Source organism: Diospyros lotus, chromosome 7 (assembly GCF_014633365.1).
Source record: "Diospyros lotus cultivar Yz01 chromosome 7, ASM1463336v1, whole genome shotgun sequence".
Taxonomy (NCBI): Eukaryota; Viridiplantae; Streptophyta; class Magnoliopsida; order Ericales; family Ebenaceae; genus Diospyros; species Diospyros lotus.
Window position 1 is genome coordinate 24,937,072 of NC_068344.1, and position 19,899 is coordinate 24,956,970.

The 19,899-nt window shown below is 37.1% G+C and overlaps 2 protein-coding genes across 2 annotated transcripts; both read right to left on the bottom strand.

Moving 5' to 3' along the window:
- Positions 1-2,358: 2,358 nt before the first annotated feature.
- Positions 2,359-3,264, bottom strand: LOC127805627 (pentatricopeptide repeat-containing protein At4g14820-like). The gene has a single exon (XM_052342378.1). It carries the CDS (start codon positions 3,262-3,264, stop codon positions 2,359-2,361), a length of 906 nt encoding a protein of 301 aa, XP_052198338.1.
- A 4,868-nt stretch (positions 3,265-8,132) lies between these two features.
- LOC127805802 (pentatricopeptide repeat-containing protein At3g12770-like) lies at positions 8,133-8,851 on the bottom strand. The gene has a single exon (XM_052342587.1). The coding sequence runs from the start codon at positions 8,737-8,739 to the stop codon at positions 8,236-8,238; it is 504 nt and encodes a 167-aa protein (XP_052198547.1). The 5' UTR covers positions 8,740-8,851; the 3' UTR covers positions 8,133-8,235.
- Positions 8,852-19,899: the final 11,048 nt, after the last annotated feature.

Consider the following 19,899-nt stretch of genomic DNA (forward strand, 5'->3'; position numbering starts at 1 on the left):
TCCTATATGAGAAATTATTACTTCATATATATATACATATTCATAATTGTTCAAATATCACAATTGTCTTGGCCGGAGAATATATATATTTATGAAAACGGCTAATCCTTTTTCTTGTACTCATATTAGTTAAGTTTTGTACTCCTATTAGTTAAGTTTTGTGAAAGCATACCAGAAATAGGAAGGCAGATACTGAATGAACAAAAGACAGCTTTCAGAAACAAGGAGAAGGAAGAAAAAGATAATACATATTAGCGTTTGGGCAGGTCCAACTATTGTCATCCACAAATAAAAATTCCAACCAATACCTGCAGGCAATTTATGCATAACAAGGGAATTGACCTCAGGTGCAATTTTGTTTTTCTTCTCTAGAAATAAAAAATAAAAAATAAAAAATAAAAACCTATCAACCCTTATTCCTATTAAATGGGGTCAACTACACAGATTCAGTAGAAGAACTAGAATAGCCTCCGCGGACATACCCCAACAGTTGAAGACGGACACGAGTTAAAAAGATTTAGACTGTAATCGCTATATAGCCGATGAGGGGTTCATGTTCGATCATTGGCCGTTGGGTTCTATGATTGACCTCCCCTTCTCTCTGTGGCGCTGGCGGAGAAGGGGCCCTTAAGGTGAAGGACTTCACTTTTGAAGAATCAATGCATATTTATTTATTTAAGTTTTCAGGAAAATAGATAGTTAGATATGAATAAATTCTGACATATGACAGAATTATGCATTGAGAAAAAAAAAATTGAAAAGAGACATAAAACTTTGTAAAGTCCCCTGAATGAAGATAGGAGATTATGTGAAGGAAAAATGATGACACTAAGAGTGTCATATAGATGGAGTAGCAATGTGTACCAAGTGTAAAAAAAAACAAATTAAAGTTGCACCATAGATTGTTAAGAAATGTAGAACAAATTAAATGTAAATTCAGAAGATATCATACAAGTGCAAACAAATTTCTGGAAAGTATAACTTATGAAGAAAAAATTATCTGATGCATTAATTATTAGAAGTGTTACAGAAAAAAGATTTGACAAGATTTATATTCCTGTTATAACTTACTGTTATAACTTCTAAAGAACAAATTCTAGAGGTCCAGATTCCTGAACATGGGCAGATTAATATTCCAATTAAAACAAATGTAGCAACAACCAGATTGCTCCAAACATTGAAGGATGTATAACAAAATGGTTTTTGTCATATTCTTAATTTTTTTTTAAAAAGGAAAATACTTTTATTTTCTACTCATCTCAAAATAAGAAAGAAAAACCACTATATCCAATAAAGAGTAAAATATGCCTTGAACTAATGAATAGAAGTTGTAAGGTATGGGTGATCTGAAACCACCTAGAAGACAAAAGCTAGTTAAATCAAGATCAAATTATATCTCATCCAGGAAGAAGGAATACTGCATTCTAAGCTTCAGCACAACTGGAACAACTTATTTGGTGTTGTATTTTTATTTACCCACAATGGTGTTCTAGCACCCCTGGCTGGACATACCTGGTGTAATAAAGGAAATAATTATGTGATTATATTTTTTTAGCTGCCCAAATTTTGGCTACAAGTTTTTGTAGCTCTGAAAACTATAAAAAAATACATCATAAAATTCCACAATATCCTATGAATGATAGCACAGAGAATCATCTTTGAGACACCAAAAAAGACTAAAAATTCTTCACTTGATTGACATCTTAACTGGCTATTGTATGTAGCCGCCAGCAACAGGAATTTTGCTCCTCAGAATAAATGTTTTGTACAACTTCATCTTGACCATCGCGATTCAGGATAACATTCATCAGGCCATACCTCAATTCTTGAATAAAGAGTAAGTCAACTGATTCAGCCAGTTCTATCTTCTGAGGCAGCAACTTTCTGATGTTATTCAGTGATACAGATACAGAGAATCATCGTTAAGACAAACTTAGAAATCTCCACTTGTTTGACAGTTTACTGGCTATTGCCACTTCAAGTATTTAGCCACCAGCAACCGGAATTTTTCCCCTCCAATATATAAATATATATATTCTCCAAAAACATGACCATAGAATAACATTCCTTTGACATCCTTCTCAATTCTCGTGTAGAGTACAAGTCAATCCACTAAGCTAGGTCAATCTTTTTGGCGAGCAACTTTCCTATCTTCCCACACAAGAGGCAGGTATCCATATTTAGAAATATGCAAAGGAGAATACTTATTGAATTTTTACCAGGACAAGAGTGCTTCTAGCATAATACGAGCATATTAGCAACTGTTTGAGACTAATGCAATCTAATATGCTCTTAGGAATACCATGATTATGAAGCATGAACTACAGTTTTTGTGATTAATGCGATTAAATATGCCCCTTAGGGACGCCGTGATTTTGAACCTGATAAAAATGTATGAAATCTTAGATTTATCTCCACCACACTATGGCCAGGAATCTTTTTCAACTCTTTCTCTTCCATCAACTCTCTCAGTCTTGTTACATCATCCCACTTTCCAGCTTCAGCATAGATATTTGCCATAAGGGCACAGGACCTAACCGTCTGTGGATCAAAATGATACCATTTTTCGGCAACAAGCTCAGCTAGCTCAACATTACCATGGATTCTGCAAGCACTGAGTAGAGCTCCCCAAACACTAGCATCTGGCTCAACTGGCATGTTCTCAATAAACTCAAAAGCCTCCACAAGTTGGCATACTCTACCAAGAAGATCCACTACACAAACACAGTGCTCTAAACGAGGCATTATTGAGTACTCTTTTGTCATGCTCTCAAAGTGATTCCTTCCTTCTTCTACTAAACCGGAATGTCTACAAGCTGTCAAGACAGCAATGAAGGTAAAGCTATTTGGCCTTACTTCTTTTTTCATCTCTGAGAAGAGATCCAGAGCTTCATCCACATGCCCATGGGATGCACAAGCTCCTATAATTGAAGTCCATGACACAACACTTTTATATGGCAACCTACTGAAAACATCCCTCGCCAAATCCAGGTTACCAGATTTTGCATACATGTCAATTAAAGCATTTGCAATTGAACTGTTGGTTTCAAGACCTTTGCTTCTCACAATATCATTTATCCATTTCCCGTTATTGAGTGAGCCCAGATTAGCACAAGCTGATATAACACTAACCATAGTGATGTAATCAAATTCTACCTTTTCAGCTTGCATTCTACGGAAGAGCTTAATAGCATTTTCACCATCACTGTTCTGCTCATAAGCAGCAAACGTGGCATTCCATGACACCAGGTTTCGGACTGACATCTTACCGAACAAAGATCTGGCAGTATCAACATTTCCACACTCACCATACAAAGCAATCAAAGCGTTAGCTAGTGAAATAATAGAATCCACCCCCAATTTAACAGCATAGCCACGAAGAACTTTCCCAAGGTCAAAAACTCCAAATGAGCGCAGGCAGGAAGAATAGTCACAAGTGTAACTGCATTCGGTTGAGTCCCTAGTGCTACCATCTGTTGAAAAGTACCCAAGCCTTGTTCAAAAAATCCATTTTGTACATGTTGAGTAGTGCTCCAAAATTGTGGACGTGGTTTCATATTTTAGGATTTAATTATTGATTTTTTCTGTTAAGATTCATTGAGTTAGTGGTCCATTATCTTTAGTTATTTGCTTAAAATTAGGACTGTTTGTTACTTTGTAAGCCTATATAATAGGCTGTTGTTTTTTCTTTTGATTTGACGGTGATCGAAACAAGGCTCATTAGCAGTGATCCACTTCCCCTATCTTTTAATTTCCAACAAAATCTTGGTATCAGAGCTTTTTTATTTCCTCACTCAAACACAAAACCACCCAGGGACGGTTAAAACTGGGCAAAGTGTACAGCACAAAAAAAAAAACAAAAAGCAGGGCAGTAACAGAGTGTTGATGGCAAGCAACGGAGCAAACTCATCATTGTAGCAGCCCCTAATTCCAATCTTCAAAGGGGAAAAGTATCACCTCTGGAGTCTCAAAATGACGACCATGTTCAAGTCTCAGGAGCTTTGGGACTTGGTGGAAAAAGGGTTTGTAGATCCAAATCCGGCACAGCCCAACCAACAGTTGCGGGACACTCGGAAGAAAGATGCGAAGGCCTTGTTTCTTATTCAATCGGCATTGGATGATGATCTATTCTCCCGAATCGCATCAGCTAGCACCTCCAATCAGGCATGGGAGATTCTGAAAAAAGAATATTTGGGTGACAAAAAGGTAATTGCAGTAAAACTACAAACCTTTCGTCGTGATTTTGAAACGCTAGCTATGAAAGAGAAAGAATCTGTGCAAGAGTTTCTGTCCCGTGTGTCTGGAATTGTTAATCAGATGAAGTCTTATGGTGAAAATATTAGTAATGAGACTGTTGTCAGCAAGGTTTTGAGGAGTTTAACCTCCAAATTTGATCATGTTGTTGCTGCAATTGAAGAATTAAGGACTTGACAACTTATACTTTTGATGAATTAATGGGTTCTTTGTTAGCCCATGAAGGTAGGCTTAACAGGTCCCATGAAAAGGTTGAGGAGAAGGCGTTTCAGGTGAAGGGGGAGTCTCCTTACAAAGGAAAGTCAGAAAATTCAGGAGGCCGCGGACAGAGCAGAGGTGGCTTTCGTGGTCGAGGTCGTGGTGGAGGTAGAAGAAGAGGCCAATCTGGTGATCAACGCCAGCATAAAAGTAACATTCAGTGTCGTTACTGCAAGAAGTTTGGCCACAAAGAAGCTGATTGTTGGGCCAAGCAGAGGGATGAGCAGAAGCAAGCCAATTTTACCGAGAAAATTGATGAAGAAAGTAAGCTTTTTATGGCAAATTCTCCTATTGTTGATACTCTCAGTAGTGTGTGGTTTTTGGACAGTGGATGCTCTAATCATATGTCCGGCACAAAGTCGCTATTTAGAGAACTTGACGAGTCACAAAGAAGTGAAGTTCGACTTGGTGACAACAACCAGATGCAAGTTGAAGGGAAAGGTACAATTGCCATCAAAATCTCACAGGGTAATGTAAAACTTCTCCATGATGTGCAATATGCCCCTAATCTAGCTCATAATTTGTTGAGTGTTGGGCAATTGATGGATGGTGGATACTCTATTTTGTTTGATGATAATTCTTGCTTCGTTCAAGATAAGAAATCAGGTCAGATAATTGTTAGCATTCCTATGGCACAAAATAGAATGTTTCCTTTAGAAGTTTCTGATGTGAAAAAGTGTGCTTTGATTACTAGAGCTAGTGATGCAAAAATATGGCATTTGCGTTATGGGCATTTGAATGTGAATGGGCTGAAATTTTTGAGTCAGAAAAATATGGTTGTTGGCTTGCCAAAAATTGATGCACTTGACTTTTGTGAAGGGTGTGTATATGGGAAACAAAGTAGAAACACATTTCCTATAAACAAGTCTTGGAGGGATTCTACATGTCTTGAATTAATTCATGCTGATGTTTGTGGTCCAATGTCTGTTGAATCCTTTGGTGGGAGTAGATATTTTTTGTTGTTTATCGATGATTATAGTCGCATGAGTTGGGTTTACTTCTTGAAAAACAAGTCAGAAACTTTTGAGAAATTCAAGAAAATCAAGGCATTAGTAGAGAAGCAGAGTGGAAGCAACATAAAGGCTCTACGTTCAGATAGGGGTGGTGAATTTACCTCTAACGAATTTAATGTTTTTTGTGAGGAAAATGGTATTCATAGGGAACTATCAGCACCACACACACCAGAGCAAAACGGAGTGGTTGAACGAAAAAATAGAACTGTGGTTGAAATGGCTAGAAGCATAATGACAGCAAATGATGTTCCTACAGAGTTTTGGGCAGAAGGAGTAGCAACAGCAGTGTATCTTCTCAACATTTCACCTACAAAGGTAGTCATGAACAGAACTCCATATGAAGCTTGGAAAGGTAGGAAGCCACGAGTAAGCCACTTAAAAATTTTTGGTTGTATAGCCTCTGCGTTGGATACTTCTCCATCACGTCATAAACTTGATAAAAAATCAGAAAAATGTGTTTTTGTTGGCTACAGCCCTCAATCCAAAGCATATAGGTTGTATAACCCCATAAGTGGCAAGGTGATTATTAGCAGGGATGTGAAGTTTAATGAGGAAGAAAAGTGGACATGGAGCAGTAGTAACGCAACATCAGCAGCTTTAATTCTTGAAGATCCTGAAATTCCTACAGCACAACCTCTTGATGTACAGGGTGATAGCAGCACAACATCTAGCCACTCTACTCTATCTAGTAGCCCATCCACTCTAGCAAGTCCTCAATCCCCCTCAAGCTCTTCTTCAGATACTTCTCCACACAAAACCCGCTCCTTGAGAGAGGTATACGCTTCTTGTAGTTTTGCTTTATATGTTTCTGACCCCACTTGTTATGATGAAGCAACAGAAAGTCAAGTGTGGCAAGATGCAATGCATGAGGAAATTTCAGCCATACAAAAAAATGAGACTTGGGAGTTGGTTGATCTACCGGAAGGCAAGAATGTTATTGGGCTCAAGTGGGTTTATAGAACAAAGTATCATGCTGATGGTACTATACAGAAACACAAAGCTCAGTTGGTGGCGAAAGGGTACTCGCAACAGCAAGGCATTGATTTCGAAGAAACTTTTTCTCTGGTGGCACGCTTTGAAACAGTAAGGACTTTTTTGGCCTTGGCTGTACAATTAAATTGGTTTGTGTATCAATTTGATGTTAAATCTGCCTTTTTGAATGGTGAGTTGAAAGAATAGGTGTATGTAGCTCAACCTGAAGGTTTTTTTAGTGCTGATGGTAGCAAGGTTTACAAGCTAAAGAAGGCTTTATATGGCCTAAAGCAAGCCTCGCGAGCCTAGTACAGTAAAATCAACTCATATTTTCAACAAAATGGATTTGAAAGAAGTCCCAATGAGCCAACCCTTTATATGAAGAGGCAAGGTACCTCTGATATTTTGGTGGTATGTCTTTGTGTTGATGATATGATTTATATGGGGTCTTGTGAATATTTTGTTGCTGAATTTAAGTCTTCTATGATGGACAAGTTTGAGATGTCAAACTTGGGTCTGCTATATTATTTTCTTGGACTTGAGGTGAACCAAAGTGTAGATGGAATTTTCATTTCACAAAAAAAAATATGCAATTGATTTACTTAAAAGGTTTAACATGCTGAATTGTAAACCAGCTTTGACTCCAATGAATGTGAATGAGAAGCTTGTTGTTGATGATGGTACGGGTATGGCAAATGCAAAATGTTATAGAAGCATGGTTGGTGGGCTGAATTATTTATCTCATACAAGACTTGACATAGCATTTTCTGTTAGTGTGGTTTCAAGATTCATGCATAACCCAACGAAGCATCATCTTGGTGCAGTAAAACGGATCCTGCAATATGTTGTCGGAACTGTTGAATTTGGACTTTGGTACACAAAAGTATCAGATTTCAGACTATTTGGTTTTACTGACAGTGATTGGGTAGGTTGTTTGAATGATAGAAAGAGCACTTTCGGTTATATTTTCTCCCTTGGTTCAAGTGCTATTTCATGGAGTTCAAAGAAGTAAGAAATTGTAGCCCTGTCATCATCAGAAGCTGAATATGTTGCTGCAACGGCATCAGCTTGTCAAGCAGTTTGGCTAAGAAGGTTATTGACTGATCTTCTACAAGAGCAGGCAGTTGCAACATAAATCTTTTGTGACAACAAAGCAACAATTGCAATGACAAAGAATCCAGCATTTCACAGCCGGACAAAACACATTAACATCCGATATCATTACATTCGTAATCTGATTGCAAGCGAGAAATAGTCTTGAAGCATTGTGGCACAAATGAGCAAGTGGCAGATGTTCTCACAAAGTCTCTTTCAAGTGTCAAACATGGTTACTTCAGGTTGTAGATAGGAGTAATAAATTTTGAAGCAAAGGGGAGTGTTAGTAGTGCTCCAAAATTGTGGACGTGGTTTCATATTTTAGGATTTAATTATTAATTTTTTTTATTAAGATTTATTGAGTGAGTTAGTAGTCTATTATCTTTAATTATTTGTTTAAAATTAGGACTGTTTGTTACTTTCTAAGCCTATATAATAGGCTGTTGTTTTTACTTTTGATTTGACGGTGATCGAAACAAGGCTCATTAGCAGTGACCCACTTCCCCTATCTTTTAATTTCCAACAGTACATACCCCGCAATCATTGAAGTCCAAGAAACTATGTTCCCGACCTCGATTTCACCAAAAACTAATTCGGAACACAAAATTTCACCACTCTGAGAGTACATTGTAACCAAAGAACTCTACGTAAAAACATCCAAATTAAACCCAGTCTTAACTACGTTACAGTGGACTTGTCGCCCTTCCCTCAGAGCTGCGAGGACAGCACAAGATCGAACAACGGCAGGAAAAGTATAGCTGTCGGGCAACATTCCAGCTTGATGCATGTCTCTGAATAAATCTATCGCATCTTCACAAGGACCCAGATTAGCATAACCCCGAATCACGGTGTTCCAGACGAACACATCCCTGTCAGGCAGTAAATCAAACAGTTTGCGGGCATAGTCCATCGAAGGAGATAAAGAAGAAGCCAAGGTGATGAGTTTGGTCGATAACAGAAGGTTACGGTGGGACCCATTTACGAGAATGAGAGCGTGGATTCGTTCAAGGTCTGAGAGAGAAGAACAGGAATTCAAAAGGCAGCTAAAAGTGAGGGAGTGGTCGTTTAGACGGAAGGGAAATGGAACTGGGACACACAAAATGGTGTCGAGCTTTCTCAGTAGCGTACGGAAGGAGGCGGCAAACATCAACTCCGGACCCGTTTGATAGCACGGATGAGTGCACACCGTATCCCTTTGATCATATAGCGCCCGCCCACTGCCCAATCAATCTTCTTCCTTCCCGGCGCCGGCCCACTGCACTCGCCTTTATCGATGGCCAAAAGGAGGCGCCAACATCCGTGTATCTATCTATCTGCTGATAGTTGGAACTTGGAAATAAAGTAAGCTTGTTATTTTTCTATTATTTGTGAAAAACAAAACTTAATAAATGAGAATATTATGAGTTTTTTGTAATAAAAAATAGAAAGAAACATAAGAGTAAAAAATGAAAAAATAAAATAATAATTATATTTTATTACTTTTAAAATAAATAAAAAAATTCCAAAATTTAAAATTTCATAATAAAAACATATCATTAACAATAATAAAAATATTTGAGCCAAAAGTATATTTATATTCCTTAACTTTTACATTTTTGTTTTTTTTTTTTTGTGAAAGTTTACACGTTTCTTAGTTTCAAATGTGCGCCTAAATTTAGACTAAAAGTATATTTATGTTATAAACTTTTTGTGATTTCGAATATGTTCAAGAATTGTGCAAAATCACATATTTAAATATCTAACTAACAAGTGATACACATGCACACTAATGTTACAGTTTTTCAGTATCTTCTCAGTTCCTTCTTTCTCTCTCTCCAACTATGCATCCTCTGGCCGTGTCTCCTCTCTCTTCAAAATCTCTTACATTTCCTCTAATTGGGCTACGTAAGTTGGTTGGGTTAGACGAGTCACTGATGTGCCCAAGTCAATAATTACCTTGTCATTTAGGGTGATCAAAGATGGGACCAATTTAGGGGTAGCATTTCTTGCAAAAGACATAGTCAATGAGAGATGTAGAGTTGAGGAGACGCCAGAGAGAGAGAGAAATGAAGTTGAGGAGATGTCGTTAGAGAGATAAAGAGAGCTGGGGAGACTCTAGAAAGAGAAACATAAATAAAACTGAGGAGATGCTAAAAAACTACCACGACAGCATGAATGCATATCACTTATTGGGCAGGTGTTTAAATGAATGATTTTATATAGTTTAGGGACATATTTAAAATTACAAAAAAGTTTAAAGTTTTACAAGAAAAAATACAAAAGTTCAGAGATATAAATCTACTTTTGGCTTAATTTCAAGGGTACATTTGGAACCATAAAAAACAAGCTCAGAGATATAAATATACTTTTGGGCCTAATTTCAAGGGTACATTTGGAACCATAAAAAACTTAGGTGGTGCTCTCTTTGTATTTCAATTTTGAGTTTTGAGTTTTGAATTCATTTTTAATTTTGTGTTTTGAGTATCTATTTTAAGATTTTTAAGAAATCGTTCTTTTTATTATTTTGAAAAACTGTTTCTTAAAATAGAAGGCTGGAAAACACGTTTACTTTAAAATTTTAAGAAAATTTATTTTATAATATTTTATTAAATAAATTTGATTTAAAATAAATTATAAACATTTATAAATACATTATAAATTTGATTCAAAGACTTTAAACAATAATTCAAGAGATAATTGATAATCTAATTTTAGAAACAAAAGAAAATAATTATAAATTACAAAATAACATAACATCATCACAGTTATAATCCAAAATTTTAAAAAAAATTAATACAAAAAAATTATATTACATATTTAATTTAATATTAAAAAAATAAAAAAAATCAAATCACATAAAGGAGAAGAGTCGCAACAAGCAGGAAGAAACCATGGTGAAGGGGAGGCGATGCTCAGCAGCTCTGCAGTGGGTAGTGGCGAGCGCAATGCTTGGGATTCGATCAATGGTGGTGGGCGGTGGGGGGCCAGAAGAAAAAAGAGGAGAAAGGAGACGGAGGGCGATCAATAGCGGGGGGCAATGACATCACTCGCGATGCGAGGGTTTGCGATGGGGGGTGGTTGACAGTGGTGGTTGTGGTGGTGGTGGCAGCGGGGATGGCAATGGCAGGCCAGAAGCTCAGAGAGGAGAAATGAGACGAGGGGCGGTCGACGACGAACGCAATACAAGGGTTTGCGATGAGGGGTCGTTGACGGCGACGGTTGCGATGGTGGTGGTGGAAGCAGTCGACGATGGCGATGGCGATGATAGTGGCGGTTGACAATCAAAAGAGGAGAGAGGAAAAAGTGGAGAAGAGAGAAGAGAGATGAGAGCTCTAGTTCTATGGGTCTGCAAAGTGGGTGGGTGGGGGTGGGGGTGTTGCATGCGTTTTTCATGTTTTGGTATTTTGAGTGTGTAACATTTTTGGGCTTGCTTTACAATTTTTTTTCTTATTTTCGAAAACGTGTTTTTGAAAACAGAAAAGAGAACGCATTTTCAATGTTTTAAAAAATTGAAAACTCAAAACGGATTAAAAATAACAAAGAGAACAAGCCTTTAAGATTCAAAAAAAAAAAAACACAAAAGTTTAGAGAGATAAATATACTTTTAGCTAAAATATTTTTTACATATTCCCCTCTTATCCCTTTCGTCCTTTCATCTCCCACCCACCATCCAAACAAACTAAATTTCAGCAACTATTGCTGAAGTTTGTCAATGCTTAGATAAAAAGCTTCCACAAAATGTTGTCTGTGACAAATTGGTTCTTATTTTAGTTTTAATGCTTTAATGGAATAAAAAATTAATGCTGATGATAGTCGAGTTCTCAGACTGTGATTTAAATGAATCTAATCTGATGCCACCAATTAAACTTGGAAAACTAGACCCATAACAAATTTTTTTGAAACAAAAAAAAATAAAAAAATGAATCCAATCTTATTAGTTAAGAATATTCTGGAATATACCTAAAATTGTATACTAACAAAATGCTATAATAATCAACAATATCCTTAGTTATAGCCATTCTATTTTTTTTTTTTTTAAGTTATGCTAACAAAATAATCCATGCAATGCATAAGGTGATAAACAAAATATATTGATGATGTGAGATTGCACCTTTAAGACATGCATGTAACACTTGAATTGCCTTTGTGAGGTTAATTGAGTCCTATAACCCAAAAGAAAAACTGTCTCTAGGATTTGAAAGATAGTCTCTCTAAATATTAAATCGTATCCCTTGATTGTTAGGAAAGCTTAAAAATGAAAATTGAAAGAATGAGTTTGGGATTGTTCATATCATTCTTGCCCAAAATCTATTCTCACTCATTCCTCATTTCATGATTTCAAGTTGCTTGATTTTCCTAATCTGTACTCAATAGATTCGCTAGCTAAATCTTAATTTGTGCTTGGTTGAATTTTCTAAGTAAATTACACATGCGAAGATGCTCTCAACAAGTGATTAGTGGTGATGCATTTGAACCTATTACCCATTGGAGAGGTTGTCGCAATTAATTTACAACTAAAGACACAACTTTGCCCGTTTAACCAATTATGCCCCTGAACTTAAAAAGGGGATCTATTGTGTCCCTCAAGTTTCAATTTGGGACCTATTAGACACCTCAAGTTTCAATTTTGGACCCATCATACACCTCACTATTCAGTCAGTATCGTGCGTGAATTACACGAGTGGTTGAAGTGAATAAAGGCAACACCATCATCTTTTTCTTCCTTATTCCCAATGTCGACGATTTCTCGCCTTCCTTGTTGCCGACGACCTCTCACCTTCCTGGTGCTGGTGGTGATGACCATCTTCCTTAATGGCGGCCATTAGGGCTACTGATAGAGAGGAAGAAGGAAGAAGAAGCTTAATCGCCATGGCCAAAAAGAAGCAAATTGATCGACAATGGCAGTAAAGAGGCAACCATATCGACCATGGTAGAGAAGACCAATCGATCTACAGCAGTAGAAACCCATAACTCCATGAAAGATTGGACCATCCCACTGGCCATCGATGACGCTTGAACAGTGCAAGTCATAGAAACCTACGTCAATGTACCTTCATGGTGGCGACAGTAGCACGAGGAAGGTAGGCGATTGATCAATCGCTCGCCTCTCATGCCTCCGGCAACTAGATCTGTCGCCCATACAATTGCTGTAAATGTGTAGAAGAAGAAGAAGAAAGGCACAAGAGAGGAGAATGGCGATGGAAGCTTTGATGGCAGCAACGATAGCGGCTAAATTCACAGAGCAGGTAGGGCTAAATTCCATTATTGCTTAATTGAGAAAACACAACTAACACGCTTATCATCAATAAAATTTAATGCCCTATATTTACAGGAATTCAATGCTTTGAAAAGGCGGTGCAAAAAGCAAGATAAGCATAAATGCACCTGTATTGTTGTGGTATGATTTTCATTTTCACAAAACATACTCCTGGATAGCATTCTATGTCACGACCCGAAATTTGGTATGTCATGACCGGCACTAATCCCTAGGCCCAGCAGTCCCAAAATGGACTAGTAAGCCTCTTCTCTAGCTCGATTTGAATAAAACAATATTACTGACAAGATATAGAACATGAATAAAATACCAATTCACCTTTTAACATAATATCTCAATATTTCATATACAGCAGCTATACAAAATAAGAATATCTATCACACTGCTGTCAATAATACGTACCCGATCCCGTATCTCGGGCCCTTGGCACAATTATGTGCTAACAAAAATAAAGACAAAACATCAGACTCTACAACACGTGTATGTCTCCACAGAGCATCCTATAATACATCCGGAATCAAAAGAGGGTATGATATTATACCAGAAGATTTGCTGGACCAATAATTAAAGGGAGAATTCCCTGAAAATATTTTTAATAAAACGGGGTGAGTCTTGTGGACTCGCGAGTATAAGGTATATCATGCCCACTAAGAGAGTATACAATAAAATGCTAGGATGATCATCATGAGTATAATAACGTAATAACAGTATAAACAGTGGATATATGAACCATAAGTTTAAATAATTTGAGGTTTCAAAGGAAAACATAGTGTAGGAAAAATAGGTGCCTAAAGACAACCCCCATAAGTTGTTCCCTAACCACCTAAATCCCCCAAACTTTTGTATGAGATGCATGCACTGATTTCTGAGGACACACTAGTAGAAACTAACGCCTATATACACATGCACACAAGTATATATATCGGCACATACATCATCATCACACAATATCATCATAAAGGCCCACGTGATAGTAGTGCTGAAACATACTATCCGTGTCTCTCATGGCCTTGGCATGCCAAGCCTCACAGTACCATGATCTTTTCCTGCTGTGAGTCACCAGGGAATCTACTAGATAGTTCTCTAATAATAATACAAATGATACCCTAATTTATGCACAAGTCATAATCATTCATCATTTCATGTGGTGCCTAAAATACACCATATCATTCAATATTTCACATTCTCAAAACAAGAAATCAATTAGAGTATCTTTCAGTTTATGTCTCTCCCAATAGGATGAAAATATTTCATGCAAGTTAGAAACATTTAAGGGTATTTTTCTATGATCCGCATATAAAAATCATGTACGAGTTATGCATATAAAAATTTATACAAGTTTATAATATTTATGAATGAAACAATATATACGTGCATAATATAAGGTAAACATAACATATCCTATCTACTCGCCTGGGAAATGATGACTCAAGTCCGAGTTTGGGGAGAAGACCGAACAAAATCCTGAGAATCTGAGCCTACAATAAATAGAATGGGGTGGTCACATTTAGGTAACAAGAGTAATGATGAAATGGAATTACCCTAACCATTACCTAACACCTTGAATTGATTATTTAATACCTTGGCTCGCGCAATATTCAAATCTGGCGTCATAGAATTCATCGAGCTAAGCCATCGACTATGTCATCATGCCTCGCCTTGCATGCTACGCGTAAGTGTATAGTGGAACTACACACCCACTTATAGGCTGCAATAACATAATATATATATATATTTACCCATAAACTAGTTTTCTTTTAATATAGATAATATATTTTTTTATCTAAATTCCTCCTTTATCAAAAATACATACATATATATATATTTATAACTAAATTGATAAATTTTCTTAAAAACTTAATAATTAATTAATAATTTAATAAATGGTTTAAAAGGAATAAATTGCAATATTCTAGCCTCAGAATAAAAGGAATCCATTAGAAATCAAGATTCGAAATAAACTCACGTCATCATCATAGGCTAGCCTAGAACGCACTCGGGGTCAATCTTACTCGGTCTCGAGTCATCTAATAGGGCTTCGTCCTTAGGACTCCGATCAACAAAATGACTCGCCAATCATATCGCCAATTCTAGGAGACCTAAAGAGAACCCAAATTAGACCAATCTCGATATTCTAAGTAAGACCAACCTAACCAAGTCATCCTAGGTCCACGGACAAGCGACAAGGGAGAACAAGCCGAGTGGGCTAGCCCAAGGGCTGCCACAACTGGGTCAGTCATTCCCAACACATTGGGCCATCCTAAAACCCAATCGGGCCCCGCCATCCTAGGCTAAAACCTAACCCGACATGCCCAACCCCAAAAGCCCTCATTTTTTTTTTTCCTTATATTTTATTTATTTTTATTTTTATTTTATTTTCTTCTTTTCTTTCTTTTTCTTTTCTTTTCTTTCTTTTTTTTTCCTTGCCATCAAACTGCCGCCGCCGGCGACTGCCACCGGCCAGCCAAAAACGGCCGACCAATATACCGATACAAAGCCCTCGCCACGAATAACAACATATATTAAAATGAAACCCATCGAACGGTCAGATCTTAATAGATCTGAAAATTAATTTTCGTCCGAAAATAGGGGCAAATCTGGCCGTCGCTGTTCGCCGGCCGCCGGCCATTTTTTCGACGATCAGAAACTACCCCGAGGTGCGCTAAGGAGAGCAACATACCCAAAAATGAGAAAGATCGGACGGCTAGATCTTTGTAGATCTAGAGTCAAAGTCTCGGCCAAAATGGGACAAAACACTGCCAACGTCGCCGGCCACCGTGGCCGGTGATTTCTGGCGATCCAAGACCGCCACCCAACTCCCTCAAGCAAACCGACCATCATATCCAAAAATCATAGAAATCCAACGGTTGGATCTTCGTAGATCTAACCTCAAACATTCGGCCAACAAACCCCATCGCTCCTCAACCCTCATTTCACGAAAACACAAGCAAAACAGAAAAAAAATGAAGACAAAACACTTACCTCCTTGAAGATCGGGGGCACTTTGATGGTGAAAACGAAGTCGGATCGTCGATCGAACGGTTCGATCGTTTGAAATCGAAGGAAATCCAAGAGGGAGCAAGCGAGAATAAAAGAGAGAGAGAGAGATATTTTTCTGATTTGGGGGGGGCTGCCGAGCGCCTCCCCCTTTTCTTTTTATATTTTCGTTTTTTTTAATTAATTATTATATATATAATTTAATTAAATTAATTAATTTAGTTTTTTTTTTTTTTTTTATCTTTACATTCTAATACAATATTCTCTAAATTTATAGGTCAAGAAGGAAGACAAGAGTGTGAAATGTTGTTATATTTTGTGAAACATCAAAAGAGGCCCAAAGGTTTGGGGGCTACTTGGCAACCGTGGGCTGCCTTTGGGGGCCCACTAGAGGGCCATTTGGCAGCCACCATTGGCCTAGCCCAAGCCCTTTGGCTTTTTGGCTTTTGTCGCGTAGTCTACATTTGATCTCTCTTGCACGATTTCATCTAAGCCATTGTTGCTTCCTTTATCGCATGTCATTGCAGCCGTCCAGTTGCCTTATTTATCCTCGCCTCGAGATTGATGAAGGGATCGAGATAGGCGAAAGAAAATAGAGGGGTTTGGCCGAGAGACATTCATTTTAGGGTTTTTGATTCTAGGTAAGCTCCTAATCTATTTAGTGGTTGTGAGCATTTTGTATAGAGAACCAGAGTTGTTTCTGTTTTTTGATTTCGTGTATGGTTGTAATCAGATTGATTATATATAGCGGAGTAAGCTCTTCTCACCGGAGCTCAAGTGGACGTAGCCCCTATTTGGGGTAAACCACTATAAATCGTGTGCCTCTTGATTCGTTTATGGTTTTAATATCTATTGTGTTGTGTTTATATTCTCTCGGTCAGTTTTAGTTGATATCATTAGTGTTTGATTTTGACTATTTAAGGAGATTTGATATCCCTGTTTATTCGTAACAGTGGAATCACAGCCTCTAGTTTGCATATCCAAAGTTGTTGAGTCAAAATCGTGTTCAATTCTTTTCCCCAAAATCTAAGGTTTCCTTTCTTTCTCTATGTCGATGTTGTTTTTAAAAAATCCTAGGATTTTCTGAAGAGACTCTATCAGCGGGAGTTTGCTGTACAATTCTTAGTCAATAATCTAGGGTTTATTTTTGGGCATTTTTCATGCAACTCGAGAATGATAACAACTCGATTTGAAATTAGTACATTTGATGGAAAGGGGGATTTCAGAAGTTGGAAAAAGAAGATGGGGGTTTTTCTCTCTCATCACAAAGTGCTTACAGCACTCGAGCCAGATGACATCAATTAGTCACCTAAGCAGCTAGCTTGAACTGATGAAATCAGAGAAGAGGCTTTTAATTTGATATTTTTTCATCTCGGTGATTCTATAATTCGTAAGGTTAACGGTATATCTCTATCCCTTGATATTTGGAATAGATTAGAATCTTTATATTCTGTAATGTCTGCTCCAAATTTGGTTTATTTAAAAGGCATGTTGTTTAAATTTAAGATGAATACCTCTAAGCCTATGGATGAAAACATAGATGAATTTACTAGACTTATTTTGCTATTAAGAGGTACTGATCAGGCTTTAGGTGATACTAGTGAAGCCATGATTTTGTTAAATTCATTACCTGATGATTATGATGTAGTGAAGCATGCTTTACGTTATACAGGTATAGTCCCTAATATGGAATTTGTTATTTTTGGTATTAAGGCTAGAGAACTAGAACTTAGTACAACTAATAAAATGGGCAATAATTTGTTTGTAAAAGGAAATGCTGATAAAAGAAATTATACTATGAATACTGAACAACTTAATAGGTCATGGCAGAAGGGAAAAAAGAAAGATAAAAAGGGAAAACAAAAACAAAAATGGAAGTGTTACCACTATGGGAAAGAGGGACATATAAAAAAATACTGTTATGATTATTTGAAAAAACAAAAACAATGGAGCAATGCAACAGTAGCAGCTAGTAGTTCTAACTGTTTAGCTGAGGTGCTAAATGTATCTACTAATTCTGTTAAAAATGAATGGATCATGGACTCTGGCTGCTCTTTTCATATGTGCCATAATATTGACTGGTTTCATAACTTTAATAACAAAGAAAGTGGAATAGTATATATGGGTAACAACCATTCATGTAGTGTTTAGGGGAAAGGTGATATAACTCTTAAGTTGCATGATAACAAAGTAAGAACACTCATTGATGTAAGATATGTACCTAGTCTTAAAAGAAATTTGATTTCTCTCAGTACTTTTGATGAGTTATGATTTTCTTACAAAGTTGAAAATGGTTTTATGAATGTTTTTAAAGAAGAAGATTTAATCCTAACTGGTTTAAAGAAAAATGATTTATATGTTTTAAATGGTTGTTTTCACTCCTCTGTTATATCAAACTCTGCATGCTATGTTACCACTGATAAGACAGAACTATGGCACTTGAGACTTGGTCACATGAGCCTGAAAGGTTTGCAGGCACTGTCAAACCAAGGATACCTTGGTTTCGTGTCTGCTGAAACCCTCGATTTTTGTGAACCATGTGTGCTAGGCAAGCAACACATGATGAGTTTCCATAAGGGAACTCACCTGGCGAAGGCATGCATTGAGTACTTACATGTAAATCTGTGAGGACCTTCCCAGGTTTCCACCCATGGCGGTAACAGATATTTTCTCTCCATTATAGATGATTTTACTAGGAAGGTGTGGGTTTTTCTATTAAAAACTAAAAATCAAACATTAGAGAAATTCAAAATATGGAAGATCTTAATAGAAAACCAAGCTGACAGGAAAATTAAAACTCTTAAAACAGATAATAGGTTAGAATTCTATAACAAAGAATTTGATGAATATTGCAACTCCCATGGTATAATTAGGCATAAAACTGTTAGGAACATACCCTAACAAAATGGGGTAGCTGAAAGAATGAACCGAACCCTCCTTGAAAAAATGAGGTGCCTTCTCTTCATATCTGGTTTGCCTAAATCCTTTTGGGGAGAGGCCTTAGCTATAGCCTCACACCTAGTAAATCGAAGTCCTTCTACTGCCTTTAATTTTAAGTACCTTGAAGAAAAGTGGACTAAAAGAAAATTAAACTTAAATTACTTGAGAACTTTTGGCTGTGAAGCCTATGCTCACTAGTCAGAAGGTAAGTTGGAACCTAGATCCACAACGTGTGTTTTTGTTGGGTATTAGGAAGGAACCAATGGATATAGGCTATGGGAAAGACAGTTTAAGGGTGTAAAAATTATCATTAGCCATGATGTTATATTTAATGAAACTGTCTTCCCTTGCAAATTATCTAACACTGAATAATCAAACCAACATAGTAACCTAGATAATTTTATCAGCTTAGGAGGAACTCAAATAGAGGTGGAGCACCCAGTTATAAATGATAACCCTCCTAGTGCTCCAGTTATACCAAAACCTCAACCAGAGGTGATCCCTCACCCATATCAAACTTAAACCAGACCTTTGATCATGAAATTGATCATGAGGAACAAAATGGTGAAACTGAGATTGAGGTGGAGCAACATGACTTCCCTCAACATGATCTTGGTGACTGCCAACTTGCCCGAGATAGAAGCAGGAGGACTGTAAGATCACCTGCTAGGTATGCTTTTTCAGATTTAGTATTTTGTGCCTTGGTGACAGGTGTTGAAATGAGATGCAGTGAGCCTTCCTCTTATGAGGAGGCTGCTAGCTCAAAGGAAATTCAAAAATGGTAGCAAGCCATGGACGAAGAAATGGCCTCTCTGATGGCCAATAGAACTTAGGTTCTTGTCCCTCATCCAAGAAATCAGAAGTTGATCCAATGTAAGTGACTGTTCAAATTAAAAGAAGGTATGTCTTCTAATGACCCTATTAGATATAAAGCAAGACTAATAGCTAAGGGATTTACACAAAGGGAAGGAATAGATTATACTGAAATTTTCTCTCCTATGGTTAAATTTAAGACAATTCGCATGATGCTTGCAGTTGTAGTTCAATTTGATTTAGAACTTGAACAGTTAGATGTTAAAACTACATTTCTGCATGGAGATCTTAATGAACACATTT

Bases quoted from the DNA above. Each gene is read 5' to 3' on its own strand.
- LOC127805627 (XM_052342378.1), bottom strand. From the start codon at position 3,264: ATGTCAGTCCGAAACCTGGTGTCATGGAATGCCACGTTTGCTGCTTAT.
- LOC127805802 (XM_052342587.1), bottom strand. From the start codon at position 8,739: ATGTTTGCCGCCTCCTTCCGTACGCTACTGAGAAAGCTCGACACCATT.